Source organism: Eucyclogobius newberryi, unplaced genomic scaffold (genome assembly GCF_026437365.1).
Source record: "Eucyclogobius newberryi isolate DKJ021-1_F unplaced genomic scaffold, fEucNew1.0.hap1 SCAF_3, whole genome shotgun sequence".
Taxonomy (NCBI): domain Eukaryota; kingdom Metazoa; phylum Chordata; class Actinopteri; order Gobiiformes; family Gobiidae; genus Eucyclogobius; species Eucyclogobius newberryi.
The window spans coordinates 42,524,104-42,539,544 of record NW_027315945.1 but is presented as its reverse complement, the minus strand read 5'-3'; the positions used below and the strand labels follow the sequence as shown (position 1 = coordinate 42,539,544).

The 15,441-nt window shown below is 43.9% G+C and overlaps 1 protein-coding gene across 3 annotated transcripts in view; it reads right to left on the bottom strand.

Moving 5' to 3' along the window:
- The window catches only part of pi4kb (phosphatidylinositol 4-kinase, catalytic, beta), a 116,299-nt gene extending 111,736 nt beyond the window's left edge, over positions 1–4,563 (bottom strand). For all 3 annotated transcript variants that reach the window (XM_072461395.1, XM_072461394.1, XM_072461396.1), the window contains exons 1-3: positions 4,462–4,563; positions 1,722–1,845; positions 39–275 (exon numbers count right to left, since the gene is read on the bottom strand). In XM_072461395.1, the coding sequence (XP_072317496.1) occupies positions 39–275; positions 1,722–1,838 (354 nt within the window). In that variant the 5' untranslated portion in view covers positions 1,839–1,845; positions 4,462–4,563. The remainder of the gene's footprint in view (positions 1–38; positions 276–1,721; positions 1,846–4,461) is intronic.
- Between the last annotated feature and the right edge of the window lie 10,878 nt (positions 4,564–15,441).

Here is a 15,441-nt window from a genome sequence, read left to right as displayed (position 1 = left end):
ATGAAATGCAGTAGTATCTGCAGTAACAGTAGTAGTACCTGTACTCCTGGGTCTTTGGAGCTGTATAAATATGAAATGGCCATTGAGATATCAAACAGTTTGGACTCAAACAGACGCAGGAGCCAGGACGACTGCTGATTGGATGAGACATCTTTGGGGCGGTGCTTATGTAGCCGCGTCACGCAGGAAGAGGCGGGGCTTGTTGCATTTGAGGGGGAAATTTCAGAGGAAGTGGGCGGGCTTATGTCAGCAGATGTCTCTGGAGCGTCTACTTTCTGCAAACACAAAAAACAAGAGTCCTAAGACCAAGTGTCCTAGGACCAAGTGTCCTAAGACCAATAGTCCTAAGACCAAGTGTCCTGAGACCAAGTGTCCTGAGACCAAGAGTCCTGAGACCAGGTGTCCTAGGACCAAGTGTCCTAAGACCAGGAGTCCTAAGACCAAGTGTCCTGAGACCAAGTGTCCTGAGACCAAGAGTCCTGAGACCAAGTGTCCTGAGACCAAGTGTCCTGAGACCAAGTGTCCTGAGACCAAGTGTCCTAAGACCAAGTGTCCTAGGACCAAGTTTCCTAAGACCAAGAGTCCTAAGACCAAGTGTCCTGAGACCAAGTGTCCTGAGACCAAGTGTCCTAAGACCAAGAGTCCTGAGACCAAGAGTCCTGAGACCAAGTGTCCTGAGATCAAGTGTCCTGAGACCAAGTGTCCTGAGACCAAGTGTCCTGAGACCAAGTGTCCTAAGACCAAGTGTCCTAGGACCAAGTGTCCTGAGACCAAGTGTCCTGAGACCAAGAGTCCTGAGACCAAGAGTCCTGAGACCAAGTGTCCTGAGATCAAGTGTCCTGAGACCAAGTGTCCTGAGACCAAGTGTCCTGAGACCAAGTGTCCTAAGACCAAGTGTCCTAGGACCAAGTGTCCTGAGACCAAGTGTCCTGAGACCAAGTGTCCTAAGACCAAGAGTCCTAAGACCAAGTGTCCTAAGACCAAGTGTCCTGAGACCAAGTGTCCTAAGACCAAGTGTCCTAAGACCAAGTGTCCTAGGACCAAGTGTCCTAAGACCAAGAGTCCTAAGACCAAGTGTCCTGAGACCAAGTGTCCTGAGACCAAGAGTCCTGAGACCAAGTGTCCTAGGACCAAGTGTCCTAAGACCAAGAGTCCTGAGACCAAATGTCCTGAGACCATGTGTCCTGAGACCAAGTGTCCTAAGACCATGTGTCCTAAGACCAAGTGTCCTAGGACCAAGTGTCCTAGTATAAGTATTTTTTACTGCATAAGTATAAGTATATATTTTTCACTGCATAAGTAAAAGTATATTTCACTGCATAAGTATAAGTATATATTTTTCACTGCATAAGTAAAAGTATATTTCACTGCATAAGTATTTATCATCATCAGCCGAATACAGCAAAGCAGCTTTTCAAAAATACTTCTGAAGCACAAATAGAACTTGGACTCCTTCAAACGTCCATGACTGTTCCACGGGTCACATGGCTCACCCGGCTGAGGTCACGTGACCCCTCACCCGCCTGAGGTCACGTGACCCCTCACCCGCCTGAGGTCACGTGACCCCTCACCCGGCTGAGGTCACGTGACCACTCACTCGGCTGAGGTCACGTGACCCCTCACTCGGCTGAGGTCACGTGACCCCTCACTCGGCTGAGGTCACGTGACCCCTCACTCGGCTGAGGTCACGTGACTCACCTGCCTGAGGTCACGTGACTCACCTGCCTGAGGTCATGTGACTGCAATACTTCCTGACACGCCTTCAGAGCCACTTCAGGGTCAATGAGAAGCTCTGGGTCTAAAGCCTCTGTGATGATAGACAGGGAGCCCTCCGCCATCTTAGACCTGAGAACACAACCAGAACCAGAACCAGGGTTAGACAGAGACTTGGACAGGAACCAGAACCAGAACCAGGGTTAGACAGAGACTTGGACAGGAACCAGAACCCTTTTAGAGTCACATGATTCTATTGACCACTGACCTCACACACTGACCTCACTCGCTCAAAGACTTTTTAAACTAAATTATTTTATGCATTTTAATTAATTCAACCCCCTACCCCCTGACCCCTGACCCCTAACCCCTACTCTAACCCTTACCCTAACCCGTGACCCCTACCCCCCTTTTTAATTCCTTTTGTGTTCTAATTATTGTTGTATTTTGTGTTCCACAGGGTCAAAGGTCATTGTGTGGACGACATATCATCATCATTATTACTCCAAATGAAACATGATGTAAACAAGTGTTTACATTGTTTATCCTGTTTAAACATGTGCAACAGATACAGTTACATGAGACAGAATCCCACGTCCCCACTCGCACCCCGTCCCACACGTCCCACACACTCAGGTCCCACACACTCCTGTCCCACACACTCAGGTCCCACACACTCCTGTCCCACACACTCAGGTCCCACACACTCCTGTCCCACACGTCCCACACACTCCTGTCCCACACACTCAGGTCCCACACACTCCTGTCCCACACGTCCCACACACTCCTGTCCCACACGTCCCACACACTCCTGTCCCACACGTCCCACACACTCCTGTCCCACACGTCCCACACACTCCTGTCACACACGTCCCACACACTCAGGTCCCACACACTCCTGTCCCACACGTCCCACACACTCAGGTCCCACACACTCCTGTCCCACACGTCCCACACACTCCTGTCACACACGTCCCACACACTCAGGTCCCACACTCTCCTGTCACACGTCCCACACACTCAGGTCCCACACACTAGTGTCCCACACGTCCCACACACTCCTGTCACACACGTCCCACACACTCCTGTCCCACACGTCCCACACACTCGTGTCCCACACACTAGTGTCCCACACGTCCCACACTCTCCTGTCACACGTCCCACACACTCAGGTCCCACACACTCATGTCCCACACACTAGTGTCCCACACGTCCCACACTCTCCTGTCACACGTCCCACACACTCAGGTCCCACACACTCGTGTCCCACACACTCGTGTGTCACTCGTGTCCCACACGTCCCACACACTCGTGTCCCACACACTAGTGTCCCACACTCTCCTGTCACACGTCCCACACACTCAGGTCCCACACACTCAGGTCCCACACACTCGTGTCCCACACACTCGTGTCCCACACACTCGTGTCCCACACACTCGTGTCCCACACGTCGCACACTCTCGTGTCCCACACACTCGTGTGTCACTCGTGTCCCACACGTCCCACACACTCGTGTCCCACACACTAGTGTCCCACACTCTCCTGTCACACGTCCCACACACTCAGGTCCCACACACTCAGGTCCCACACACTCGTGTCCCACACACTCGTGTCCCACACGTCGCACACTCTCCTGTCACACACGTCCCACACTCTCGTGTCCCACACTCTCCTGTCACACGTCCCACACACTCGTGTGTCACTCGTGTGCCGCACACTCGTGTCCCACACACTCGTGTGTCACTCGTGTCCCACACACTCGTGTCCCACACTCCTGGTCATGGATGCGCAGACATAAACACATGACTTAATAAAGTGTAATAAGCTTTATGCTTCTGACTGCTCCTTTCATTGTTTATAGTGTTTTACTCTTATGTTCTATATTGTTTGAATAAGCTTCTTGAATAAATCTAATTAATGAGACACATTTGTTTGCATTGAAAATAAGTGACTGAAAAGCTTCTGAGAGGGAATATTTAAGAATAAAGTGTAATGTTGATGACGTCAGAAATAGTTTATTTTTTTGACATTTTGATTTAATAATGTCACTGTCTTTGTTATTTTATATAAGTGTGTTAGTCCGTTTAATAGAGAAATTTAGGAAAGCATTTTCAAATTAGTCGATTAATCGCTTCAGCTCAATTTAAAACGCGACTAAACCAGAATAAAACAAGAACTCTGTCATAATTATCATTAAACATGGACCAAACCAGGACAGACTAAACAAATCTTAACGTGTCTATAACATATAAAGTCTTATAAGTGAAATAAGTGTTGTCATTTTATTAAACCGTGCTGTATTTGTACTTAGACCCGCTTTTGTCCTGGTTTTGTTTAATTACGGAGAAAGTGCGTTTAAAGAAGCAGAAAATCACAGAAGCTTGTGTTTGTTGATTTAGCTTAGCCACAGTTAGCACTTAGGGGCTTATCCAGTTTTAGCCCATTTTTATAACATTAGCCTAAAAACAATCAGGGCTAAACCAGAACTAATGACTGAACCTAACGACCCGAACCCGGACTAGACCCCGAACCCGCCCAGAACCCACTCTGAGCCCGAACCAGAACTTTTATTCACCGGAAGAATAGCTAAACTGTTAGCATTAGCGCTAGCACAACTGTTGCTAAAAGCTGCGGAGCGTGCTGCGGGTTCAGGCTCCGAGGTTCTGGAGAGCGTGTTCGAATGGGCCGGGGTCCGGACCGGGGTCTGGGCCGGGGTCTGGGCCGGGGTACAGCGGGGTTTGGTGTTACCTGGCCCGTGGCTGGAGGGTCAGACGGGCACAGGTTTGTCCCAGAAGATGAGCTCCATTCAAACTGTGAAAAGACAGAACAGCAGCGCCGCCTGGAGGCAAACAGTGGAACTCCTGTGGTCAGAGTCCTAACTCTAACTCTAACATTCCATAGATCTAATGTCCGGATATAGAGTCCTAACTCTAACTCTAACATTCCATAGATCTAATGTCCGGATATAGAGTCCTAACTCTAACATCCCATAGATCTAATGTCCGGATATAGAGTCCTAACTCTAACTCTAACATTCCATAGATCTAATGTCCGGATATAGAGTCCTAACTCTAACATCCCATAGATCTAATGTCCGGATATAGAGTCCTAACTCTAACTCTAACATTCCATAGATCTAATGTCCGGATATAGAGTCCTAACTCTAACATCCCATAGATCTAATGTCCGGATATAGAGTCCTAACTCTAACTCTAACATTCCATAGATCTAATGTCCGGATATAGAGTCCTAACTCTAACATTCCATAGATCTAATGTCAAGATATAGAGTCCTAACTCTAACTCTAACATTCCATAGATCTAATGTCCGGATATAGAGTCCTAACTCTAACATTCCATAGATCTAATGTCCGGATATAGAGTCCTAACTCTAACATTCCATAGATCTAATGTCCGGATATAGAGTCCTAACTCTAACATTCCATAGATCTAATGTCCGGATATAGAGTCCTAACTCTAACATTCCATAGATCTAATGTCCGGATATAGAGTCCTAACTCTAACATTCCATAGATCTAATGTCCGGATATAGAGTCCTAACTCTAACATTCCATAGATCTAATGTCCGGATATAGAGTCCTAACTCTAACATTCCATAGATCTAATGTCCGGATATAGAGTCCTAACTCTGACATTCCATAGATCTAATGTCCGGATATAGAGTCCTAACTCTAACATTCCATAGATCTAATGTCCGGATATAGAGTCCTAACTCTAACATTCCATAGATCTAATGTCCGGATATAGAGTCCTAACTCTGACATTCCATAGATCTAATGTCCGGATATAGAGTCTAAAGTTAGAGCGTACATACTAAGTCTACTTTTAAATGGTTTCTTATTTTTACCTTATTTGTTTTTTATTGTTCATTGTCGTTTGTTGCACTGAGTCAACAAAACACTTTTAGACACAGTCCAGAGTCTACTGTGCAGTCTAGAGTCTACTGTGCAGTCTAGAGTCTACTGTGCAGTCTAGAGTCTACTGTGCAGTCCAGAGTCTACTGTGCAGTCTAAAGTCTACTGTGCAGTCTAGAGTCTACTGTTCAGTCCAGAGTCTACTGTTCAGTCCAGAGTCTACTGTGCAGTCCAGAGTCTACTGTGCAGTCTAGAGTCTACTGTGCAGTCTAAAGTCTACTGTGCAGTCTAGAGTCTACTGTGCAGTCTAGAGTCTACTGTGTGGTCCAGAGTCTACTGTGCAGTCTAGAGTCTACTGTGCAGTCTAGAGTCTACTGTGCAGTCTAGAGTCTACTGTGTAGGCCAGAGTCTACTGTTCAGTCCAGAGTCTACTGTGCAGTCCAGAGTCTACTGTGCAGTCTAGAGTCTACTGTGTAGGCCAGAGTCTACTGTTCAGTCCAGAGTCTACTGTGCAGTCCAGAGTCTACTGTGCAGTCTAGAGTCTACTGTGCAGTCTAGTGTCTACTGTGCAGTCTACAGTCTACTGTGCAGTCCAGAGTCTACTGGTGCAGTCCAGAGTCTACTGTGCAGTCTACAGTCTACTGTGCAGTCCAGAGTCTACTGGTGCAGTCCAGAGTCTACTGTGCAGTCTACAGTCTACTGTGCAGTCCAGAGTCTACTGGTGCAGTCTAGAGTCTACTGTGCAGTCTAGAGTCTACTGTGCAGTCCAGAGTATACTTTGCAGTCCAGAGTCTACTGGTTCAGTCCAGAGTCTACTGCGCAGTCCAGAGTCTACTGTGCAGTCCAGAGTCAGCTCTGCACAGTTCTGTCCACTTCAAACTTGAACTTTAACTTCCTCTAAATCATGGAGCCTGGACCTGCTCTGCAAAGAGAACAAGTGCCTTTCTCTAGAGTTCATCAGCTCTAGAGTTCATCAGCTCTCTAGAGTTCATCGGCTCTCTAGAGTTCATCAGCTCTAGAGTTCATCAGCTCTCTAGAGTTCATCAGCTCTCTAGAGTTCATCAGCTTTCTAGAGTTCATCAGCTTTCTAGGGTTCATCAGCTCTCTAGAGTTCATCAGCTCTCTAGAGTTCATCAGCTCTAGAGTTCATCATCTCTCTAGAGTTTATCAGCTCTCTAGAGTTCATCAGCCCTCTAGAGTTCATCAGCGCTCTAGAGTTCATCAGCCCTCTATAGTTCATCAGCTCTCTAGAGTTCTTCAGCTCTAGAGTTCACCAGCTCTAGAGTTCTTCAGCTGGTACTGGGTTCTATGTTTTGTCTCATTAATCCAGAAAATGAAAATAGAATGGACATATCCGGACAATCTAATGTCCGGATATAGAGTCCTAACTCTAACATTCCATAGATCTAATGTCCGGATATAGAGTCCTAACTCTAACATTCCATAGATCTAATGTCCGGATATAGAGTCCTAACTCTAACATTCCATAGATCTAATGTCCGGATATAGAGTCCTAACTCTAACATTCCATAGATCTAATGTCCGGATATAGAGTCCTAACTCTAACATTCCATAGATCTAATGTCCGGATATAGAGTCCTAACTCTAACATTCCATAGATCTAATGTCCGGATATAGAGTCCTAACTCTAACATTCCATAGATCTAATGTCCGGATATAGAGTCTAAAGTTAGAGCGTACATACTAAGTCTACTTTTAAATGGTTTCTTATTTTTACCTTATTTGTTTTTTATTGTTCATTGTCGTTTGTTGCACTGAGTCAACAAAACACTTTTAGACACAGTCCAGAGTCTACTGTGCAGTCTAGAGTCTACTGTGCAGTCTAGAGTCTACTGTTCAGTCCAGAGTCTACTGTTCAGTCCAGAGTCTACTGTGCAGTCCAGAGTCTACTGTTCAGTCCAGAGTCTACTGTGCAGTCCAGAGTCTACTGTTCAGTCCAGAGTCTACTGTTCAGTCCAGAGTCTACTATGCAGTCCAGAGTCTACTGTTCAGTCCAGAGTCTACTGTGCAGTCCAGAGTCTACTGTTCAGTCCAGAGTCTACTGTGCAGTCCAGAGTCTACTGTGCAGTCTAGAGTCTACTGTGCAGTCTAAAGTCTACTGTGCAGTCTAGAGTCTACTGTGCAGTCTAGAGTCTACTGTGTGGTCCAGAGTCTACTGTGCAGTCTAGAGTCTACTGTGCAGTCTAGAGTCTACTGTGCAGTCTAGAGTCTACTGTGTAGGCCAGAGTCTACTGTTCAGTCCAGAGTCTACTGTGCAGTCCAGAGTCTACTGTGCAGTCTAGAGTCTACTGTGCAGTCTAGAGTCTACTGTGCAGTCTACAGTCTACTGTGCAGTCCAGAGTCTACTGTGCAGTCTACAGTCTACTGTGCAGTCCAGAGTCTACTGGTGCAGTCTAGAGTCTACTGTGCAGTCTAGAGTCTACTGTGCAGTCCAGAGTATACTTTGCAGTCCAGAGTCTACTGGTTCAGTCCAGAGTCTACTGTGCAGTCCAGAGTCAGTGTCATGGAATTAGACATACACCCGATGCTATTCCTTAACACATTGAGAACACAATTCAACTCAGAATATTAAACGACACAGAAATATCAGACATTTGTGTGGCATGCATGGGAGAAAACGCGGGGACTGTGTCAGCCAAGCCGTTGTAAGGAGCCTGGCTGACCCTCCTGCGTCTCACCCCCGCGTCTCACACCGTTTTTTCCCATGCTGGTTGGTTTTATTAGATATTCTGGAATAGGCGGGTCACATTTCTCATTGGTCAGCCTCACATCAAGGCACTTGGTATTTTTCCGTAGAGATCAAGCCTTGGGTAAACATTACCCAGACTCGTCTGGGTTATCACCCCCCCTAGGGTAAACATCCTTTGGCCATCTTTACGACCCCTTCACAAATCCAGTTTGTCACACACCCGTTCTTCTCTTAGACTAATGATGCAGATAATATATCACTATTATGCAGATAAAATACATCACAGAAATATAATCATATATTCACATTTTATCACATTTCCCTCCTGTTTATCAAAGCATTAGTCTACTGTCTCATATGCCAAACATATCATTCTTTTCAGTTTTCAACATGTCTTTCATATTGGTGTTAAAATGACACTTTTACACTCAAAAAGTTTATGCACGGTTCTCAACATTGAACACATTTCTTTTCTCTCGGCCCACAACATGTCTACTGCATTACTGTCCTAAATTTTTAGTCAGTTTTTTGGTCAATCTCTGTAATTTGACAAACAGACAGTTTATCTTGTCTATAATTTGGTGCGGTGTGATGGGAAATATAGAAGTACAAGCGGAAAGCCCTTAAACCCGCTGCTCTCTGGTCAGTCACTTTGACTCGTCAGGGACCTCTCTGGACACCCCAATAACATCAAATACGTTGTATCAGGTGCTACTGGAACCAGATTAACCTCTCGACCTTGACCCTGCGGTATGGTTCTGGGTGATGCTGGTCACAAAAGAGACATAGGCACAACGTCCTAGTCCCTTTGTTTCCAAGCCCTCAGCACTGTGTCTCCACACCACCATACGTCCTCGCTTGGTTTCTTAAGAAACCTCCTCCCGCTGCTCGCTTCGATCACACCTATGACACATATGAACTGGTACATTTCCCATCTCAATTCATAATCTCATGAACATTACATGTAGTGATGTTGTAGCAGATAAAAAACTCTCAGTTAGTGCAAACAACAGTGGCTGTATAATATGCCATTGTGTTTCTTCAGCTACTGTCATGTCAATTATACATTGTACATTAAACATTTCACATTACACATTTCATAACCTTTCATGTTGATCACTTATTTTCTTCCCTCTATATTCCATTTCTGTGTATGTTGATCGATTGTCCCTCTTGTCCCGATTGTCCCAATTGTATAATACAGGTGTTCAGCACCCATATTACCGTCATCACTTGATGATGATAACTCGTTGATTCTTTTTCACAGAGTATGGTACTCTGCGCACCGTAGCCTCTGTCTCTCGTTCATTGTAGCAGAGTATAGTACTTTGCGTACTGTAGAATCTCTGTCTGTTGTCTCTGCATACAAAAACGAAGAATACAAACGAAGTCCTGCGTCTGCGATGTTATGGATCTGGTGCTGTGTTGTCCAGACATTTCTCTCACTTTCCCATGAGAGCACCCATGATCTCGTCCCTCCAATGGTCGGTGTGAGGACGACACGGTGTGGCTCCGTCCACTGGCTGTCCCACTTGGATTGTCTCTGTAAACACCACATCTCCAACACGTTCTCTGTGGTGATAAACAAAGTCTTTTCGACAATTCAGTGCATTTCAAACAGTTTTCTTGTTTGCAATTTTTTTTTAGTAATTATTGATTCGGAATATTTGTTTACACGTACATATCCCTCCTTTTTGAGATATGGAATTCCCATTTCTCAAACTTCTACATAATTCTACATTTAACCAAAATTCAATAATCCAGATAGTTTACAACTTTCACTAATCCAAGATGTAATCAAGGAAGAGATGGAATTGCGTCTGTCTTCCACTCCGCAATGTCACCTCTTGACCTTTCACAGTTCAGTGGTCACATCCCTGGCTGAGCCCCCCCTTCCACGGCACTGGGCCCCCACCCTGTGTGTCCAATCAGTCTATGTGTGTAATCTTACACTGCCAAACCTGTAACTTGTAAATCTGTTTTACCACCATTTGTTTCAAACTCCAAATGTTTCAAACTCTAAATGTTTCAAACTCTAAAAGTTTCAAACTCCAAATGTTTCAAACTCTAAATGTTTGGTGCGTATGTATGTATGTGTGTGTGTATGTGTCAAATACATCAAACAATACTAATTATCTCAATAATTCCCCCGTTGAGCTGGCCATAAGGGTCAGTTCACAACTTAAAATTCTTCACATAATTAATAATTTCACATCTCCTCTGTTTGTGTGGCCTGCATAAAGTCACACATCTAATGTAATATGTGCTAATCTTCTATATGTGCTTCAGGTGAGTTTCAAACTCAATCTCTCACACCTGCTCATGTGGTGCTTTACAAACATTGTGTATTAGTTTGTTCTAGCAAGTCTATATGTGTATAACTATCGAAATGATCCTAAACCTTCCCCTTGTCCATAAGGCACATCATTTTATCAGTCTAACCATCTCTTGCCTCCGTCCTGAGTCCTATAATGTTTAAGTCCTGTTATCACTGGTTTTCATAACTTCTATAACATCTAAATTTAGATGATATTGTCTTATTTAAATCTATTCAATTCTTGATTGAATCTCCATAATCCTTCAGGCATTTACTTTAGAATGTCAAATTCTTTCCCTGTTAATTTTAACTCTTCTCCTTATTACTCATCACGTCAACCCCCCCTGAGGTGTAACCTCTTGGTGTCCCTGTGATCCGTAAAGGTAACGGACATCTGCTCCATCCTGAGTCCTCCAGATTCTTTGCCAGTCAATAGCCCCTGTTATCTCTGGCTATCTTTTATGACTTGGTGTCATGTTGTCTTTAGTTAATGACCCATTCATGTCTTTCCAAGGAGGACATCGGACGTCACTATTTAACTTATTCCCTCACTTACGTCTACATGCAATACGAGGTTTCCTCATGATAATACAAATAAATAAGTTACTGATATAACTTTTACTATCACTTTACTTACTACCCGTTCTACTCCTATGTCCAAAAACATCAGTAGTCACTTATTTACCCACATTATCACTCCCAAGCCTGTGCCTGCATTTTATTCTAAATTTAAAAACACTTCTGTCTTTTTGTCCTGTACTTTCATCTAGTCATGCATTAAGTCCAAAAAGATAATTTTCCGTCAAGTCCAATAATAAAACAAAACAAAACAAAACGTAGCTTTGTTCTGTGCACTCAAAAAACACGATACCATAAAAACACAACTTTTGTCTTCTATGTCGGGGACAGGAAGTGTCCTGTCTGTGATCATCACATTCCCCCAAAATATTGGCCATCTATAAAAATCTGAATTCATCTTCATCTCTTATCAAATTTAATGAAATCTTTATAATTGATTGTTGTCAATCAAACAAAACCCTTAAATTTGTTCTACAGAGCTCTCATTAACTAAAATTTAAAACCAGCTGAGTTTAGCTTTACTTATTTCATCAGTTCAGAGCGTCCTCTGAACTGCTTTCCCCTCTCCTGCCTTGTTGACCCCCCTTATCTCCCCCTCTCTGCCACGTCATCTGAGCACGCTGGAAGTCTCCCTCCAAAATCCTCTTATGACTTTTCCTTTGTCTTTTTTACAGTTTGGGGTGATAATTTTGGCATTATTTGGTCTCGGTCGTCTGAGAGAAATGCTACTTGCTTTACAGTCACGTCATATCTCAAGCTTCTAGTAGAATTTCTTATTGATTTTCCACCGGAGATAATGCTAGGTGTTTAAAGATTCACCCGTGACTGCAAATTTTAGATCTCTCAGAATAACGCCTTGTGACCCTTGTATGATTAATTGTGATTCTCACTTAGTGTTAGTTAATCACTTATTAATCCTCATTCACACATTCACACTTCTCTCTTACTTACTTCGCTCGTGCACAGCGCTTACATTCACTCATCTTTATGTCAGTAACAACTCGGCATAAGGCTTCATAACTTTCTTTCGGTGAGAAACTTAACTCGTGGTGAGCAATTTAACTCCTTTATGTGTGAAACTTATCTTCACAAAGCTAACCAATATTTTTCTTTTTAATAAGTAAATATTAAACTCCTGTATTTTTTTAATGAGTAAATATTAAACTCCTGTATTTTTGACTGAGAAATATTAAACTCCTGTATTTTTTACTGAGAAATATTAAACTCCTGTATTTTTTACTGAGAAATATTAAACTCCTGTATTTTTGACTGAGAAATATTAAACTCCTGTATTTTTTGTCAAATGAGAAATATTAAACTCCTGTATTTTTTGTCAATGAGAAATATTAAACTCCTGTATTTTTGACTGAGAAATATTAAACTCCTGTATTTTTTGTCAATGAGAAATATTAAACTCCTGTATTTTTTGACTGAGAAATATTAAACTCCTCTTTATGCGAGTAACTAACCTCCTGCATAAAGCCTATGCATAAAACGTTTTATGGCTCACTTTTTTTCACACACAAAATTTTTCTGACCTTCTTTGTCGCCTGTGTTCTCCTGCTGCTTCGAAACGACGCGCTCTCCTCGCGGAGACTGAGGTGCGATGGGCGGCCACGGGAAAAGTGGACTTCTTTCAGCTGTGCACAGACTTCACCGATTCACCCGTCAATCTCCGCGAAGGGAGCTTGCCGTCCGGCTCGATAGGACCAGAAAATGTCATGGAATTAGACATACACCCGATGCTATTCCTTAACACATTGAGAACACAATTCAACTTAGAATATTAAACGACACAGAAATATCAGACATTTGTGTGGCATGCATGGGAGAAAACGCGGGGACTGTGTCAGCCAAGCCGTTGTAAGGAGCCTGGCTGACCCTCCTGCGTCTCACCCCCGCGTCTCACACCGTTTTTTCCCATGCTGGTTGGTTTTATTAGATATTCTGGAATAGGCGGGTCACATTTCTCATTGGTCAGCCTCACATCAAGGCACTTGGTATTTTTCCGTAGAGATCAAGCCTTGGGTAAACATTACCCAGACTCGTCTGGGTTATCACCCCCCCTAGGGTAAACATCCTTTGGCCATCTTTACGACCCCTTCACAAATCCAGTTTGTCACACACCCGTTCTTCTCTTAGACTAATGATGCAGATAATATATCACTATTATGCAGATAAAATACATCACAGAAATATAATCATATATTCACATTTTATCACAGTCAGCTCTGCACAGTTCTGTCCACTTCAAACTTGAACTTTAACTTCCTCTAAATCATGGAGCCTGGACCTGCTCTGCAAAGAGAACAAGTGCCTTTCTCTAGAGTTCATCAGCTCTAGAGTTCATCAGCTCTAGAGTTCATCAGCTCTCTAGAGTTCATCAGCTCTCTAGAGTTCATCAGCTCTCTAGAGTTTATCAGCTCTAGAGTTCATCAGCCCTCTATAGTTCAGCTCTCTAGAGTTCATCAGCTCTCTAGAGTTCACCAGCTCTAGAGTTCTTCAGCTGGTACTGGGTTCTATGTTTTGTCTCATTAATCCAGAAAATGAAAATAGAACTTCACGTTCTTATATTTGATGCATTTTAGCATTTCCAGACTAAATACTGAGAAGAGCTGAGACTCACTCCATAGAACAACTTTATGACTATATGAACCAACTGTTCATCACATAAGAGCAAGACAAAGAGATATGTCCTGATATAAGTGAGGCTAGTCCACCATAAGTTGGTCGACCCGCACCCGACCCACACCCGACCCGCACCCGACCCACACCCGACCCACACCCGACCCGCAGACGACCCACAGACGACCCACACCCGACCCACACCCGACCCGCATACGACCCGCAGACAACCCGCACCCGACCAACACCCGACCCGCAGACGACTCGCATACGACCCGCACCCGACCCACACCCGACCAACACCCGACCCGCAGACGACCCGCAGACGACCCGCAGACGACCTGCAGCAGTGATGGTCTGAGATAACAGTTGTCAAAAATGGGAAGTGACAACTCTAAATATAGACACCACAAGGGTTAGGCTAACCCTACCGACAAAAGCTCACATTTACGCACAATAACAGGTGCACAATAACAGGTGCACAATAATAGGTGCACAATAACAGGTGCACAATGACAGGTGCACAATGACAGGTGCACAATAACAGGTGCACAATGACAGGTACACAATGACAGCCAGGAGCATCCCACACTCCCGACCAGCCACGCCCTAGAAGATACACTTACTCCTTATTGCCTTATTTCCCCGCAACCTTTAAGTGGTTCTTAATAAAACTCCTCCCCTCCTCGTGTGAAACTCCTCCCCTCCTCGTGTGAAACTCCTCCCCTCCTCGTGTGAAGGAGGCCATCATGTCCCTGAAGGAGCGACTGGACTGTGCCTCATAAAGACTATTTCTATTCTGAATGTGACGTTTATTCACCTCAATTATGTCCAAAAGAATGGAACAAATCCTCCCAAACCAATCCACAAAGACACAAGACGACATAAGACCATCTTTACACACAATGAGACACACACAAGACGACATAAGACCATCTTTACACACAATGAGACACACACAAGACGACATAAGACCATCTTTACACACAATGAGACACACACAAGACGACATAAGACCATCTTTACACACAATGAGACACACACAAGACGACATAAGACCATCTTTACACACAATGAGACACACACAAGACGACATGAGACCATCTTTACACACAATGAGACACACACAAGACGACATAAGACCATCTTTACACACAATGAGACACACACAAGACGACATAAGACCATCTTTACACACAATGAGACACACACAAGACGACATAAGACCATCTTTACACACAATGAGACACACACAAGACGACATAAGACCATCTTTACACACAATGAGACACACACAAGACGACATAAGACCATCTTTACACACAATGAGACACACACAAGACGACATAAGACCATCTTTACACACAATGAGACACACACAAGACGACATAAGACCATCTTTACACACAATGAGACACACACAAGACAACTAAACAAAGATGAAAGAATAAGTCTGGACGAGGAGAAGATTCTTTAGCTGGACTTATTTATTTAAAGTGATTATTTAAACCGAATTTCAAATTGATTATTTAAGTATAAAAAATATTGGGGCTCTTTACGATGGTCCAACATCAACAATCAAAATCGATGGTCATGTGACAGATCAGAGGGGTCAGGCAGGGC